The 16,954-nt window shown below is 35.9% G+C and overlaps 1 protein-coding gene across 6 annotated transcripts in view; it reads right to left on the bottom strand.

Moving 5' to 3' along the window:
• The window catches only part of PHKB (phosphorylase kinase, beta), a 79,267-nt gene that overhangs the window by 49,937 nt on the left and 12,376 nt on the right, over window positions 1-16,954 (bottom strand). For all 6 annotated transcript variants that reach the window (XM_014942367.1, XM_014942365.1, XM_014942368.1 and 3 more), the window contains 4 exons: window positions 14,043-14,142; window positions 10,842-10,949; window positions 8,808-8,888; window positions 5,280-5,395 (listed from right to left, as the gene is read on the bottom strand). In XM_014942367.1, coding sequence (XP_014797853.1) covers window positions 5,280-5,395; window positions 8,808-8,888; window positions 10,842-10,949; window positions 14,043-14,142 — 405 coding nt within the window. The remainder of the gene's footprint in view (window positions 1-5,279; window positions 5,396-8,807; window positions 8,889-10,841; window positions 10,950-14,042; window positions 14,143-16,954) is intronic.

Genomic DNA, 16,954 nt, shown 5'->3' with positions numbered 1-16,954 from the left:
ACTCCACTTGCAGGGAAATAATAAAATTAACAACAGTTAGAAATATATACTTTCCCAACATGACAGCCCTAGATATTTTGTCTATAAAAATAATTAATGAAGCAACACTGAGTTAGAAAAAAAATTCAGAAAATAATCACTAACAATCCGCAAACTTCTGTGTAAGAGGAGTTGGGATGGTACTGAGAAACAACTGCACTCTCCAGCCAAAAAACACACAGCAACCCAAGTATCGGAAAACTGCAATCAGGGACTGTGCTTTAATTCCTCTATTCTCTATGCTGGGATCAGAGCAAACTTTTTACCTTACTGTAAATAAAACTGTTTTGTACTATCTATTCATATAAAATTTACTAACTTTTAAAGTGGAAGCTAATTACGGTTGCACAGAAAATAATGAAAAAAATGAAATGCAGAGTTATCGAATTTGTTTATTTAAAATACTGTTTTACCTGGGTTGGTTTTAATATTTGAAGTATTTTAGACAATGACTTCAGACTATCATTCTTTTCAACTATTACCAACAGGTTTAACAAACCTCCATCCTTCCTTCTGAAACATTGCCAGAAGTAGTACTCACGGGATTTAATTCTAATTGGTTCAACAAGAGAAAGCTGATTAGGTTAACTAACTTCTGCTCTGAGCAGCTGCCATCAAACAGTGGTGAAATCCCTCAGTTTTGGTATCTTCTGCTGATGAAAGCTTCTGGTACTGGAGAAGGTAATGAAGGAATAAACTGAGCTCAGAAGTGTTTTGAATATAATTATTTTTCTGGCTTTGTTTCAAATACCTAAACAAAAATGTAATTGTTCTAACAATCACTCTATTTTAATTATCCTAGCAATTACCTAGCAATTGATCAAAAAAATTGCTGTGATGACTCAGAACAGAACTTTTGTTAGGAGTTAAGTATTATTATCAAATCATAGCAAATGAAAATCAGAGAAATCTCACACACTGAAATCCGTATCAAATGTTAAAATCTTATATTCTCTTCTCCCTTCCAAATAACACTTCTAATACCAACAGTCAGATAATTTCAAAGCAGGAAAAAAAATACTGACAAAAGGTGGAGAACTTGTTCAACAGCAACAATTGCTGGTATTCAGGTAATGTAAAACTACTCACCCTATCTACAAAATAGGATGATCCTGCTTGAAAAAATTTGAAAACAAAAATGGATTCCTTCATTGAAATCATTTCCATTTTACATTCTCAGTCATTATGTCAGAATACTTACTGTAAGTGATTAGTAATTTTTCTACCTCTAGTTATTCAAAGCCCCTGGAGCCTTCAGTGCTCTCACAAATATTACTAGCAAATGAAAATATAAATGTCTCAACATTAAAATACTCCTTTCTTTCCCCCATCACATAATATTTCTTGACATTACAATGGTATATCAAGCATTCCCTTCACCACATACACAAGCGCTACTTAGATTACTACAATATTCATGGGTAACTGACAGGAGCAAGTTACTTTAAAAAAAAAAAGTCTGAGATCAGTTGTAGCATCAAATATGTCTTCAAAAGACTGAACAATCACCCAACATAACACACTTCAGAACTATGATCATGCTTCAGACACTTGTTTCATTAACGCCTTCCTGTTGACCAAATAAGAAAAGAGGTTTTAAAATAAACATTATGTTCATGTCTTTCTATAGAAAACACATTCTTCACACTCTACAATTTAATAATGGAATAAAATGGACTGTTTAAAATGCAATTTTTTAAACAGTAGGAACTAAAAGTAAAACATATTTTAATAAATATGTTCCTTCCTCCACTCAGCAACTCGCTATGAACATGCTTAGTTAATCTGCCAGACCTCTGTTCCCAGAGAAAAAGATGATTACTTGGTGATGGCCCCTAAACAAAATCTAACCCAAACCCTCTTTAAATATTCCTCTGAAAATTTCACAGGCTCATGAAGTAATTGGTTGGAGGGGACATATGGAACTCGTCTAGTCCAACGTGAAATCTCTCTTGTAGCCAGACATGATAACCAAGATTGATTCAAGTAAACCATAGCCTCATCCAGACAAGTCTCAAAAAACTCCAAGGATGGAGATTCTGTAAACTTCTTTTGAGTATCCTGCTCTGGTGCTTCACTGTGCTTCCAGTGAAAAGGTTTCTTCTTAACGTCCATACTGCACCACCACAGGTGCAATCCGTAGACCTACTGTAGTTGACAGTTATTGTGATTTGTCACAGATTATCAAGAGCAGGCTTGCAATCAAAATACTATGGGGAACATTTGACCTTGATGCACATTTGGGGCAGGAGAAGCTGAGACTAACCTAGAGAAATTATACTTCCAGCTTGCTAAAAGCGCATTTGTAAATTCACTTAAACGTCACTCAGAATTCCCAGCAAACTTTTACCCACTTAGTAAAACACTTAAGGGCAAACACTAAAATTTGCATATTCTTAGCAACAGCTAATCAAAACACACCTTAAAGTATACACATCCTTAATCCCCTTCCCATTCACTTCCTTGCCTCCATGCACCAAGTACTGTGCAGTTCAAATGGGACATCAAACACCACAAGGGATGTTAGAAATAAAAATAAACAATAACCAAAAAAAACCAATCCTACAACAATAATACTAATTTCATCACTAGACAAAACAAAATATAAGAAGGAAGGACAGCACTATAGCAATATAATACCTACACTACAGTGAAGAGCAAGATCGAGGCTCTAGAGTCCTAGATTTGGAATATGAAGATACGGCATTTCGGCAACTTCATTATTCTTGCTGTACATACGGGAGATGTCAAAAACATTTTGCAGAGCTACTGAGCAGATGCCTGGAGAGCCATTTGATCAAATGGTTACAGGACAAATTAATTTTTCACAAGTTCAGCTGTATGAGAAAGGGATCGCTCTATAATAAAAGCTGTTACAAATCTTGCCTTTGAGCCAGTAAAAGGCATCAATTTGCATACATCAGAGAAGACCTGGTCCACAGACTGTTTCACTATTTATCATGTATTAGAAGCATACTAAGACAGAGTACCAAGACCATGTGAAGACTTAAAATATCTGCATCTTCTATCATGGGCCATAATTTCCAGTTACTATTCATGGACTCAAGTGACTGTTTTGGAGCCTTTTATCACTGAAGACAGGCCACGAAGATGATCAGAGGGATGGAGCACCTCTCCTATGAAGACAGGCTGAGGGAGCTGGGGTTGTTCAGCCTGGAGAAGAGAAGGCTCCGGGGAGGCATTATAGCAGCCTTTCAGTACCTGAAGGGTGCCTATAGAAGAGCTGGGGAGGGACTCTTTGCCAGGAGGTGTAATGATAGGACAAGGGGAAACGGTTTTAAATTGGAAGAAAAAAGATTCAGATTAGATCTCAGGAAGAAATCTTTTACTATGAGGGTGGTAAGACACTGGAACAGGTTGCCCAGAGAAGCTGTTGCTGCCCCATCCCTGGAGGGGTTCAAGACCAGGCTGGATGGGGCTTGGAGCAACCTGGTCTGGCGGGAGGTGTCCCTGCCCAGGGCAGGAGGGTTGGAACTAGATGATCTTTGAGGTCCCTTCCCACCCAAACCATTCTATGATTCTATGATTCTATGTACATTATGATGGATGATAATCAGTCAAACCCCAATTGATTATAATTGCTTTTTGAATTTTTTTTAGTTTGGCTTTTTTTTTTTTAAGAGCTCTCTCAGGTAGATATGCTAAAATAGGAACATAACAAAGTATATAGAATATTTTAGCATACCCAGGGTTTTCCTCAATAATATCTAAATACTTCTTTTGACGCGTGTTCCTCTTCCATTTTTCTGATATATGAGAACAAGGGAAATTGTCTACTGGCTTCCTACAATGAAGCACAGTATTAACATGCACACAAGGAAAGAAAAATAGGGGCAATACCTGTTTCTGATGGCCAAAGTCTACTTCTTAAATTAGGACCAAGCTCTGTACTTCCTTTTGTGCCAGCTCAATGATCTGTTAGATTGGCTCAGTCCATCTCATAAAACTTCACCCTTAGAAAAACCAACCTATAAATGTCAGTCTAGATTAAGACAAGACAACGTGCCCACTTCCATCTGGTTAAAAGATGTTCAGTTTTCCCTGGAGGAAATTCTCATACTGAATGCCCAGAATGCTGCAAAGAACAGGAGACACAGGAGTTTCAGTGCTCCTTTCACGAATTGGTACAAGGTGAAATGTGGAAGGAAGTATATGATTCTTTAAGTGAATGTTCAACATTCAACAATTTGAACAACAATTTTACAGACACAGGAGGAAGAAAAAACCCCAAACTACTACAGCAAATTATATAATAACAACTTGGAGTTTTCTTTTGTTATACTGGCACTAAACTTCTACAAAAGCCCTGAAAAAATACACCTAAATTAAGTGTTTCGCAGCAATGGCATGTAATTATATCTATAGGTTAAAATACACGTCTGCATTTGAACTAAGAAAAATTATTTCATTCTGAAATGAGAACAGAGATTCATTTGGCAATGTCAAAGACTGAAAGAAACCCATGAATTATTATTAACAAGCCCATGATATTTATCAGTATCGATGATATTTTTAAAATCCTAAAATATCCAAGCTGTAGCCATTTTTATGATTAACAAAATCTCACAAGGCAAAAAGTGAAGAAAACAATAGTAAAGCTAAAAAAAGCACGTTGTCAGATTACAGATTTGATGCTTCAAGACAGACAGCATGGGAGCAATTCCACTGAAGTGAACCAGACCACTCTAATATTACAATGTTAAGAACATTCCTGTCTCATGGGACAGGGATCAGAATGTCCAGTTACTTGTAGCATCTGAGAAACCTGGAAAAGAACCTGTGCACGAGGCTATCCCTCCACAGTGTCCAGCATCTTCCTTCCCACCATGGTAGAGATGAGAAAATCCAGACTCGTCATTTAACACCTCCTTAAATCAGGATATTCCTTAACTTATTAGTGAATCCAATCTGCTGCACATGCCTCAAGAGTCTGAACTGTTCTAAACACAATTTTTGGAATTATATGCATGCAGCTGCACATAATTATTGGAATTTGAATACTCAAATAGCTAAGCATCTATGTGGTTATTTCAGCATGCATATGATGATGAAATTATGCTTCACATTTTCCCAAAATACATCCCTCAGTCTTTAGAGAACCTTAATTTAGTTCAAACAGTCTTTTAATGCATTATTATTTTTAAGTCACCCCATGAATCCTTTTTATTCATATCACATTTACTTGCTTGGACTGAAAAGAGCTACCTTTGCTCACCCACCTCGAATGCAGCTCTGGACAGCCATTGTTGTATTTACTCCCTCTTTCCCAGACACCAAAATCCGGCACACGATATGCTCTTTCCACGCAAAACACAAGATTTTGAATGAAAGACACCTATAGGGAAAAAAGAAAGAATGACAAGTGACTGAAGGAAAATGAAAGCTTTTTTTTTTTAAGTTGTTATTCCTCAGCCACCAAAATTGTGCCTTCTACCCTTTTTTCCCCTCCAGAGAATGATGTTCCCAAGTTTAAATAGTCTCTTTAAACCAGTTTTTAATCACAAAATATTAACAGCTGTCTCAAATTCAGTGACGATGTGATTTATGCAAAAGTTCCTACAAAGCCTGGGATAAAAGTTATTTCTTATGCAAGACACATATTTGAAGAGCTCCAAAAAGGTGGGATTTTGATGGGTTTTTGCAAGATTTGTCCTACAAGCAACATCAGAGAGCACTACAAGATTAGGACAGAGAAATCCTGGTGCTGTTTCTTAATTCTTTTTAAAAGAATTGATATGCCAAAGTTTAATTATATTAGCGCCAGATAACACATACCTATGCAGATTCAAACACATCCCTCTATAAACACAAATAAAAATCTCAACCAATTTGTTATAATTAACATTTCCTGTTGGATGAACATGTTTCAACTGAATATTAAATTATTTAAGGGTATTTTCAGGTATTTAAGGTGTATAGCTGGGGACTTATTTAAGCAGATACTTTTTCCTCATTTACACTGTTGAAAGAGACATCTGGAATTGCTCAACTGCAGAAAAGTTAAATTGATGATAAATTTTACAGTTCACTTCAAGAGTCCACAGATGAGAATTTACAGGAAATTTAACCACAAACACAAGATTTACACTGATTCATCCACCAAAGTGGGGATTTCATCCCCTCCCATCCAAATTATTCTAGGGGATTCTGTGAGAAAAGAGAATATTGCAAACTGTATCAAGGAAGTATAGAGGAGGACCCACTCTACTACAGTCAAGTGATGATTTTTAAAAATTTTTTTTAATGAGCTATGAGATAAAAAACAAATCTTTTACTGACAGATATTTGCTTCCATTTTAATTTACTTGCATACCTCTGTTTTGCTGCCTTCTCTCCATTTTTCTTTAAATCTTAAAAAGTTACTATTTCAAATACACTCTTTATGCTAATACCAGTTCACCAGTGATATATATATTTCTATACTTACTTGTCTCTCTGTGTATTATATATCTCTGTTAAAATTTCACTGTGAGGTGCTCATGTACAATTATCTGTATGCTGAATCTTTTCATAGCTAGTACTTTCAAGGAAACAGACCATCCCACTCTTTAGATATGCCCAGTATTATTTATCCCTGTTATTTAGCATTTGGTGGTGTTAAAATGAACTTTCTCTGAATAAAGCCAGAACAGCCAATAATTAAGAGTCCAGCTTTTCCCATCTGTGTCATTATCTGAAATTTAAATGCATCGGCTAAATGAAGAAGCAAAGAGCACCACATAGAAATATATAACCTTACCAGTGATGATGATCAGAACACAAGGAAAAAAAAAGGTCAATTGCAGACATTTTATGAGATTTAGTAAGAGTTTCCAAATAGCAGATTTACAGAAAAAAAGGCAACAGATAGCTGGTTGCAAATCAGAATCTTCAGAGAGCAATCATTCATATCAGCACTTACAGAAACTACGAATTGTGTGTGTTAAGCTTATTTATCCAGAAGTCAAGCATATGGAGAGCAAGGTGCAATAAAGAAAATTCCTGCAGCATGAATGACCACAAATACTAGTGTTTCTCTGGTTTATGTGTAGATAACTGCTCTCAGATTCATTCACTTGCACGATCATACACCGTTCTCTTTGTTATGGATGCAATTAAATTAATTTTTCAAGTACAAACAGATGCAACTAGAGGGTAACTCGTTGACAGCTGCCACGCCTGACATCAAACAGCCTAGTGTAGGATTGCCTCCAAAGCCAAGAGTTGTGTGTACAAACACATTCATGCAGACAGCTTGCCAAATATCAACCATCTGCCAGCACCTTCCACTGTGCTACCGCTGGTTCAAAGCCCTCTCTCTATGAAGGGAAAGGGATTAAATACACGGTGCAATGACATCATTGGAAAGAAGTATCCAACTTGATGTTTGGGTAGCAGATTGCCACATCCACAGTGTGGCCAGTGCCACGACGCTGAATATTATCTGGACACACAGGAAATCTTGGAAATACCATAATTATGTGGCATTAGTAAGATCTGACAATATATGCCACTGTTGAAGCTGTACAGAGACTAACAGAATGTGGTAAAATAATCTTAGGATAAATCCCCATAGTCCACAGATTTCTAGGGTATAGTTGCAATGAAAACTATATTCTGACATTGAAGTGGAGAATATCCAGTAACTGGAGAGTCTACACACATGCACTTTTTCTGCAGATTCTGTAATTAAATGCAAACATCTGGAGGATAATATAATTTATAAGTCAAGATTAGTAAATTCATAATTATATACATTTGTGTGGCAGTGTGCTTTCCCTATTTTTCCCCCCTCTTCCCCTCCCTGCTCCTGCTCAAGCCATACAATTTGCCTCCTCAGAGACATAAAGGCAATTCAGACAAAATCATAGAAATGTATGATCTAAGTGAGAAAAGAGTTGCATCACTTAGTTTTCTCCTTATCTAAAGAAAGAACGTTAACGAAGAAGTACATTTTAGAAATTTAATGCAAATATACTATTACTGGAAAAATCTCCCTTTTTTAAAATGGCAGTACTATAAGGGCATTTAAACTTTTTAAGGCAATGCAGCAACAACTATTAAACAGACTCAAATAAATTTAAACAAATCCAGATTAAGAAAACTGGTAAAAAAAAATAAATCTGTGCTTTCCATCCCTGTCTCAAAACATAACCTCATTTTAGAGCAGGACAGCAGGTTGTCCTGACGTGACTTATCCTCGAGTAAATGCCGTGGTGGCTATTATTATCTTATTTACTGAACAGTTGACAATCCTACAAACATCTCTTACCATGATATAAAATTGTTTTATTTTTGAGTAAAGATACAGCAAAATCTCTTAACACCCACAGATTCATATGTATTTGAACAAAGTCCTTCAGCTTTCCACAAAATTAACCCTGCTATGTATTACACTGAAATTCCACTGGACAGAATGCACTGACAGACAGTTTGAAATAAGGTGAAAAGTGAGAATAATGTAACTAGAAATTAACCATTGTAACAGACCTTTTCATTCTTGACTTTGTAACTTTCTGTATCAGCAGGGAACTAGAAAAGTTTTCAATGTCATGTTATATTCACTCTTTGCATATCTAACATTGCCTATTAATTTATTTCATTACCATTTATCTTCTCTGACTTCCAGTACAAGTGGAGACTATCTGCAGTGCAATTCCAGAAGAACTATTTTACAGTTGGTAATTAAATAAAAAATAAAACCAAGGAAAAAAAACCAAAGCCAACTTAATAAAGCATGTGTTTTAACATTGGAAATTGATTTGTACCTCATCTGTGTTGTAGATAATCTGCAGCCCCGAAGAGATCATCTCAACCAAATAGAGGAGAAATAACGACACCGCATTTATCTGAAGACAGAAAGGAAACTAGAATTAATTTTATGTTTATTGGAGTCACATAAACAAACAAGCTAAATGTGATATTACTAACAAAGATGGTCCCACTATAACACAGTTTCGGGTCTTCAAAAATATTATCCTAATCTAGCAATATCCTAGATGCAATGATGTGGAAACAATCAATAGGAAGAAATGTCACAAACAAGCATTGGCCTCTATTGACCTCTACAATTTCTGCTGCAGTATCATTTTTTAAACTTATTTGAAACTATGATATTTAAATATTTTTGCTTAGGCACACTGCTTTGACCCATATACAATCATTTTAGTCACAAGTTGTTTCATGTTTACATATACGACAATTTAGTAGCAAGGAAAGCACCATGAAGGCAAGTAGCACATTTGAAAAACAAATCCCTCTGTCCCTAACTGGAATTTTAGCATTATTGACTGACAGAAGTATAATTACAACATCCAGATATGATTATATTTAGGAAAAACTGTTTTACTCTGTAGCTGTACATAGCATTTATTATTAACAGTAATTACCTTCAGCAGCTGTACAGATGAGCATCATAATCTCAATTTATTAATGAATCAAAGAAAAATGCTTATGTTAGACAGAATTCTATTATAATTGAGAATTTGTACAACTTCAATAGAGAAACCAAGTTTATCACAATAACTTTCAATGAGCACTAAAACCACAATCTCACTACGTGAAATTTAGAGAATCCATCTAGCACTTAAAACTTACCTGAAACATAGCAGATTAAGAATAAGGTCAAAATTTTTAAAATTCTACAAGATTTAAAGACCACTGCCTCTTAACAGTTTCTTGATACAATCTGAAAAGCACTAGCTACACCAATAACAGCAGGCCAGCTGTGTCATATGTTCCATTCCTCCCAACCGAACCACCTCAGTTACTCTCTTTTGTCTCCACAGACATGAAAACCCTCTATTTTTTTTTTTGAGATTTGCTGATGTCGGATGTTTATGGGAAGGGTTGAGTCGCCACAAAAACCAGAGACTTTGAACTATCATACAATGCTCCCCAGGCCCCAAAATTGTCGTCTCCTCCTGCAGATAAAAGATGTGCATTTTCAGGAAGTTTCACATCGGAGTCCAAAATGCTAACTTAAGGTAACTCCACACCTCATTTTTCTCAGAACATACATTTCCTGAATCCAACAAGTTTACCATACACACTCTCTCAGTGACGTTGTCACCATGAAATTAAATAACTATCAACCTATTGTAACTTCTGAATAATTTCACTAGCAATTTTTGAACTAAAAAGAGTACGTAGAGGTGTGGAACACAAAAGAACAAGGCTATGAAAGCAAAAAAGGGTCTTAAGGTAAAGAGAAGGGGAAAAGAAAAAAGGTAAATCAACCCTTTGGAAAAGAAAAGACAATAAAACAATCAATTATGCAATGAATCTGACTAGGAGCTGCTACATAAAATAGTGAACAATTTGTAAATAGACAAAGCTGTTGACAGGGTACATTAAATCTTTACTATGAATGAAAATTGCTCAGAAAATGGAAAATTAAGGTGGGAACGTTAACAAAAGATCCAATATTCAATGTAAAATTACAATAAATCTTTCACTTTACTGACTACTACATTTTTTTTTCTTTTTTTTGCCAGGATTATTTATTGACAGCCATCTGTTGGTCTCAGAAAGAAGCAACTTCATAAACAAACAATCATCTACCTCCACAAATCCCACAGTTATTTCAGTACCTTCTGACCAAGACATACCACTGGGTTGTATTTCAAAACAGTCTGTCTTTTTCATCAACAGATGCAGAAGGAATCTCAATTTTATCAAGGACAACACATCTAACATCAGTCCAAACAAACTGAGACAGCTGCCTTGTGAAAGAATGGAGACAACAATAATCTTATTTAAAATCATCCAAACTTTCATTTACACGCACACACATATTTTACCTGAAGGTGACCATATTCCTGATGGGAGAAGACCTCATCTCCAGTGTGTGCACTGAAAACAGAATGAAGACATCCAGATGGCTTGGGGTCTTGCTTAAATTGCTGAACCTAAAGGTGAATTAAAGGCAAAACATAAAATCAAAGCGAGTAACTTCAGTATGTTTGGCAACCACAAATTCATTATATAACTCGGGTATTTCAAAATGTCTTGATACGACCACCATGTAAAACTTATAATCGACAGTTCCTGAAACTTATCAGCAACTGTTTCACACGTACTTAAAGTATACACATACTTAAAGAATACAAATATTCAACCCAGCTATGTAATCTCTTTGGGTCTGTTAGGAAAAAATTGTCTAATGGATAGCTACAGATGCCTAGTTACTTTTGTCTTCTGCAGAAACATCCCTTTGTTTTACTGGAGCTGAAATCTTAGCAGAAAGCACATCAAAGCACATCACACCTACCTTAATTCACAGATGTGAAATGTACCTATAGAATCCTGACCCACTCGCTCTCAGCTGGCTCACCACCTTTCCCTAGCACAGCAGTACCGTGAATTTCAGCTACTCTCTCCCTTATAGGGCAACTTCCCTCCTCACCTTCCTGGTCTGTCCCAAAGGGCCTGTATCCACCCATCACAGTGTTCCAGCCACTTGAGCTATCCTACTAGGTCTCTGTGATCCCAGGAGATCATAGCCCTGGAGCTGCACATGTACTTCCAACGTCTCCTTTTTGCTCCCCATGCCGCATGCATTAGTGCACAAGCGTGGCTGAGGCACCCGAGCATGCTGATTTCCCAGAAAGGGTATGAGAGCTTTCTTTTCCATAATGTTGTCCCATAGGTACCTCCTTATTTCCCCACGTACACTTGGGACAATTCCATTTCAGTTAATGCCATGTTCACATCTATTCACAGCACCCCAGACCCTTTGCTTGCCTACCCCATGCACCAATTCCTCACTTGACTGTTAAGCACCCTCTCTCTCCCTCAACCTTATCAGTTTTAAGCTCTTACTGGAGTGCAAGAGCTCAAACTTATGTTGGAAACAATAGTTTTAATAATTTTTATGAGTCAAGATCCATAAAACTTGATAATTATTGTTGTACCATTTGGCAATGTGACAAATATTTTAAAACAAAAGACATTGTTTCTGTTATTAATAATATTTTTTAAGCCTTTTGGGTTACAGATCTACCAAATTGTTCAGAAATTGCCACATGTAGATCATGTAACAAGTGAAAAGCTACAAGAGCTAAGACGTTCTAGTGTAACAGAGTATATGGTGAGCACAGTTTGTGACATTCAGATGTACAGTGAAATGTTTACAGATACTCGAAGTCAAAGCTGATAGCTTAAAAAGAAAACATAAAGATCATACATAGGAAGAACAGTACCCCAGATTAAAATGACTTTTTATTCATGGACACTATCATTGAACCTCAGAACGAGCCTCTATGATACAGAATCTATTACTATGGAAATGGAACGCAATAAGATGAATTACTAATACAAGAGATTAACAACAAAGGAGTGAAATAAGAAGTACGGAGGTTTTACAGTAGTTTTCATTCCTTTTTAATTGTGAAATACGATGTCTGCAACCTTATAAAACCATTTGAGAAAACACTCTGGACTGTCAGAGAGCTGCCAATAGGGCAGAGAAAGGAAATCAAATTCATGGAGAAACGAATGAAGGTAACAAAAGATCCTTCTCCATAATGCCTCAATGCATGCTATGCTCTCCAACAAACAGTTCTCAAATTTTCTAACCATCATTGCCAGAACCTGGTCCACATTTCCCAACATTTTCAACACCAATCTTATCTTTAGGGGATATTCTTCTCTACCAACAATTCATACATAGCGTATAGCATGTGCCCCAGAAACAAGAAAGTGAATACTGTTTTGTGGAGTTATCACATCTAGTCCATGAACATACTGAGTACATTTTAGGTCATAACTCAAATGTTCATTAGCAATAGAAGATAACATCTGTGATTTCTGTCATAAGCAGCACCCACTATTCAAGTCATGCCTTGGGCATACATAATTCATATTATTAAAAAATATCTTCCCTCTACATGAGGCCAGCACATACAGAGTCTCTCAAAATAAAGTCCAGTTGGACTTACATCTGTTAGGTACTGGAGACTGCTCATTACTACACTGCAGGAAAAGAGAAGCATTTATAGTAATCAAGGCAAAAAATGACAACCAGTATGTCAGCAGTATGACACCTGTGTTAATTTAATGCTCATTATTCGTATCTGCATCCGCAAAACAAACCACTGCATGTAACAAGATCAATTTAGGTCAAGATTATTTAAAGATATGAGACAACAAAGTAACAGACTAAGAAAACTGAGAAAAAAAATATGTCAGCATAAATACAACTGGCAATACATCTGATTTGCATATTATTATTACTGCTATCACTTGCCTACGGACTTTACATTTCAGTTTGCATGCTTGGAAGTGATGAAAGCTATGTGGTAGCATGAATATTTTCAATACTACAGTTAAAAGTCACTGAAACTTAAAAGAATCACATGGAATACAGATATTTAACTATTTGTAGAATTATTGCTAACTATTATGCAAAATTAATCCACCACATTTTTGATAAGGAGAAGCCCTGAATATTCAGTAATATTCAGGGTATGCTCACAAGAGGATTATAGGCTGAATAAATCAACCACATTATAACATAAGTAAATTACTCTGTTTCCTTATTCATTTTGGGTTGGTGCCCTTCTGAATTTACACCATCAGGTTAAAGAATACTGGAAAGTGAAATGATCACCTAAATAAGGAAAACAACTGCAAATGTAGTAACCAAGTTAACAGTGCAAAGAAACCCCTCCAGCCTTTGCTAAAAGAAATCCTACATCTTTCCATTTTAGACTAAAAAGCCATAAGAAAACCCCTATTACTAATGGTCTAATGTTTAAACAGGATAAATAACTGCAAAAGAAGTGTCAAATACATACTGCTGTTTACTTTGCAAAATGCTCATGTCTTCTGTACCCTAAAACAATGCTGACAATAATGAAGCAGCTGTTCTTAGCTGGCCGGCCACACAGTAATACTGCATTTCCCTTTTGAATTTTATCTGTATTTAGAAATTCGTTTTCATGGTTTAATTAATCCCTTAGAATTAAGTTAGTGCTTGTGTCCACACTACAGTGTTTTACCTTATCGGCCTGACGCATGTAGCAGTAGAGAATCCCTCTCATACACTTTATAGCAGAATGCTCCAGTTCATGAGTTCTTCCCTTGTCATCATCAATACGCCTGGGTAAGAGAGATAACTCATAAAACAAATTGGAAATGCATTAGGGGAGAAAAAAGGAAAAAAAAAATGACACACTAGTGCTTTGGAATGTTATATTTAACTCATGTTGTTGTATAGTGGTGCCCACACTCATGTCAGCATATTTGTAGCCCTACCCATCCTTCCTTAATAAAATAAAATAAAATGTTTTCAGTTTATGTTGCAACTTACACAAACATTTCTACCTCGAAATTTATGAAGAAAAATACTAATCCTTGTTGATATTATAACACTGCAAGCCACTGTTCTGTGCTCCTTGAGAGATCCAAAACAAAGAGAAAGACAATTTCTCTTTAACTCTACAAAATATCTGCCATTCATGAGCAGTCACTTCCTGATGATGTTGATAAACAACAGCTGTACATACAAGAGTCTGAAAGTTCACTGCTCTGAAGGCCCAGAAATGTGTTTTAACATACCTTAGTATTTTCATACTGTGAAATCAAACAACACTCACAATTACTATGTTACTAAATGGGTATTAAAAACAATTGCAAGTCCCAAGTCACTTTAACTATAAGAAATGCATTCTATGTAAGCAACCTTGATCACTGCATTCATGTGTTCTGTCTTTTCCAGTTCCCAATGTTTGATTGAGCATTTCGGGTTGAAAAGAATGTTTTCTTACACAGTTGCAACTTACAACATGTCTCTGATAAAATATGCAAAAGAGCATAACACACTCACTGCTATTTCTCAGTCCACTTTATAGCTGTTATTAATTTGATTACAGGTAAAAGAATAACTATACTACAAACAAAACATATCCTTTTCCACCATACTTAACACGTTAGGAGTTTATGCTGAGGTTCTGCTAGTTACACTGAAAATTAACAAGGTAGTGATAACTTCAAAAGTTATACACATTCAGAACTCACACTATTTAAATGATAATCTTCGATACAAGAACTGTTCTTGCTTTCAATTACAAAGTTGAAATCTTTCCAATTAAGGAAAAAGAAGATAAACAAAGATAAACATTAAATAGTGTAATGCAACAAAAATCTAAAAATGCAGACAAAATAAGTGGGAGGAAGAATCAAAATAGCGTGCCAAAGGATAGAACAACAACCTGTCAAACATATCCCTGTCTGACTAGAATTACTTATATACCACAGTTTACAAAAATAGGTACCTAAAATTTGGGTGTATAATGTCCATTTAATAGATCAAGCATGGGTCAGCACACCATGTTACAATCAGGACAGAAAACTCTGAGTATCCCATCCTGCAGCCACCCAGTAGCAGCTTTTCACTAGAGAAGAACAATTCTGTAACTACAAAGAATAATTCTGTAAAATCCAAGGAATTTTGACCAAAGAGAATTGTCCAAAGACCTTGTAGCTCCATTCACTGTCTGTAAGTCTCAGAAAGAGAAAAATTAACCCTCTCAGACTGAAATTCCCTCTCTACACTAGGAAGATAATTGGGGGGGGGGGGGGGGGGGGGGGGGGGGGGTGAGCAACCCCAAAAGGAATAAAACCAGATAGTGCAAAATTAATAGGTTCAGATATCTTTTAAGCAGTAGGATTTAGTCTCCAAAGAGCAATAAGAAACACATATAAAAGCCCTGAAGTTTTCATGTCACAACATCTTTTCTCTGTTCACAACAGCAGTGTGTTTTCTTAATGTGCTCTCAAGAAATTTAGCTTTTATGAAAGTGAAGAGCAGCACTGGCATGAGTCAAGCACAGTAATCTGCATGTGGTAGATAAGGCAGCCTTCCACATGAGTCTTGTATCTTGGCTCATTTCAGATTTTAGCCATTCACTTAATTTCAGTCATTAACCTCTGCCCATCAAAGAAAATCCGCTGCGCAGCCCATGAAATTCAGGGCCCTGTTCTGAACATAACTGGAAATAACCCAAATGATTTATCTTGCCACTTTGTCCTTCCTTAGACCTGCAACAAATTTAATATAACATCTTCTATGATTCTACATATTGGTAATTAAAGACTGAATAACTCAGGCAACATCAAGCCACGCTCTCTTCTACAAGTTGCTGAAAATGCAAAACAATCATCCTTTCATTTTTCCTTCTAAATTTTTTCTATTTTTTTTTCAAATGCTTTTATTTCACCAGCAGAAAGAGGAATTTAAAAAAATGAAGCAAAGACTTCAAAATAAGAAATGAAAGTAATAATTACACGCTCTGAATGTTAATTTCCTTATAATTTTTTGCTAATTTTGAAACCCATTAGATTTCAGGCATGGCATCTCCAGAAGTAAACACAGATCTCTGTACATCTTTGCTTTCAAAAAGCATCATTTTGTAACAACATTTCCTAGAAGACAATTTTATTAACTATTTCTTCAAATTGGTGTCAGAAGTATACAATCTAAAGCCATACATAGAGACAAAAAAGAAACTCAAAACTTTTTATGTGCTAAGAAGATCATCTTTACTTCAACAGCAGCTCCTTGTATTATTTCTGGCCCTTCTTCTGTAAGATATACCAGAATTTTGTCCAAGAATGTGATCGCTATCTCAATACAAGAAATCGATTACTAAAAAGAGCAAATTATTCATTATCTACACACCATCTTCTTTCTTAAAAGCACTGCATTTGAGTTATCATCACCTCTGTCTGTTTTCCTAGGGTAGCAAGGTTGCAAACAAGGAATATTACATCTTAGAAAGCAATTTCCATAGTCACTTGACCTAAAGGAGAGCAAACTATGAACAAATTATTATAGTATGTAACTCTCCCATAGTTTTTAAGGTCATACCACACCACACAAATTCCTAACCCTCTTCTCTAATGAGTCAAC

The sequence above is a fragment of the Calidris pugnax genome, unplaced genomic scaffold, assembly GCF_001431845.1.
Source record: "Calidris pugnax isolate Ruff unplaced genomic scaffold, ASM143184v1 scaffold28, whole genome shotgun sequence".
Taxonomy (NCBI): domain Eukaryota; kingdom Metazoa; phylum Chordata; class Aves; order Charadriiformes; family Scolopacidae; genus Calidris; species Calidris pugnax.
Note: the sequence above shows the minus strand (reverse complement) of the source record. Positions and strands in the feature narration are given on the sequence as shown.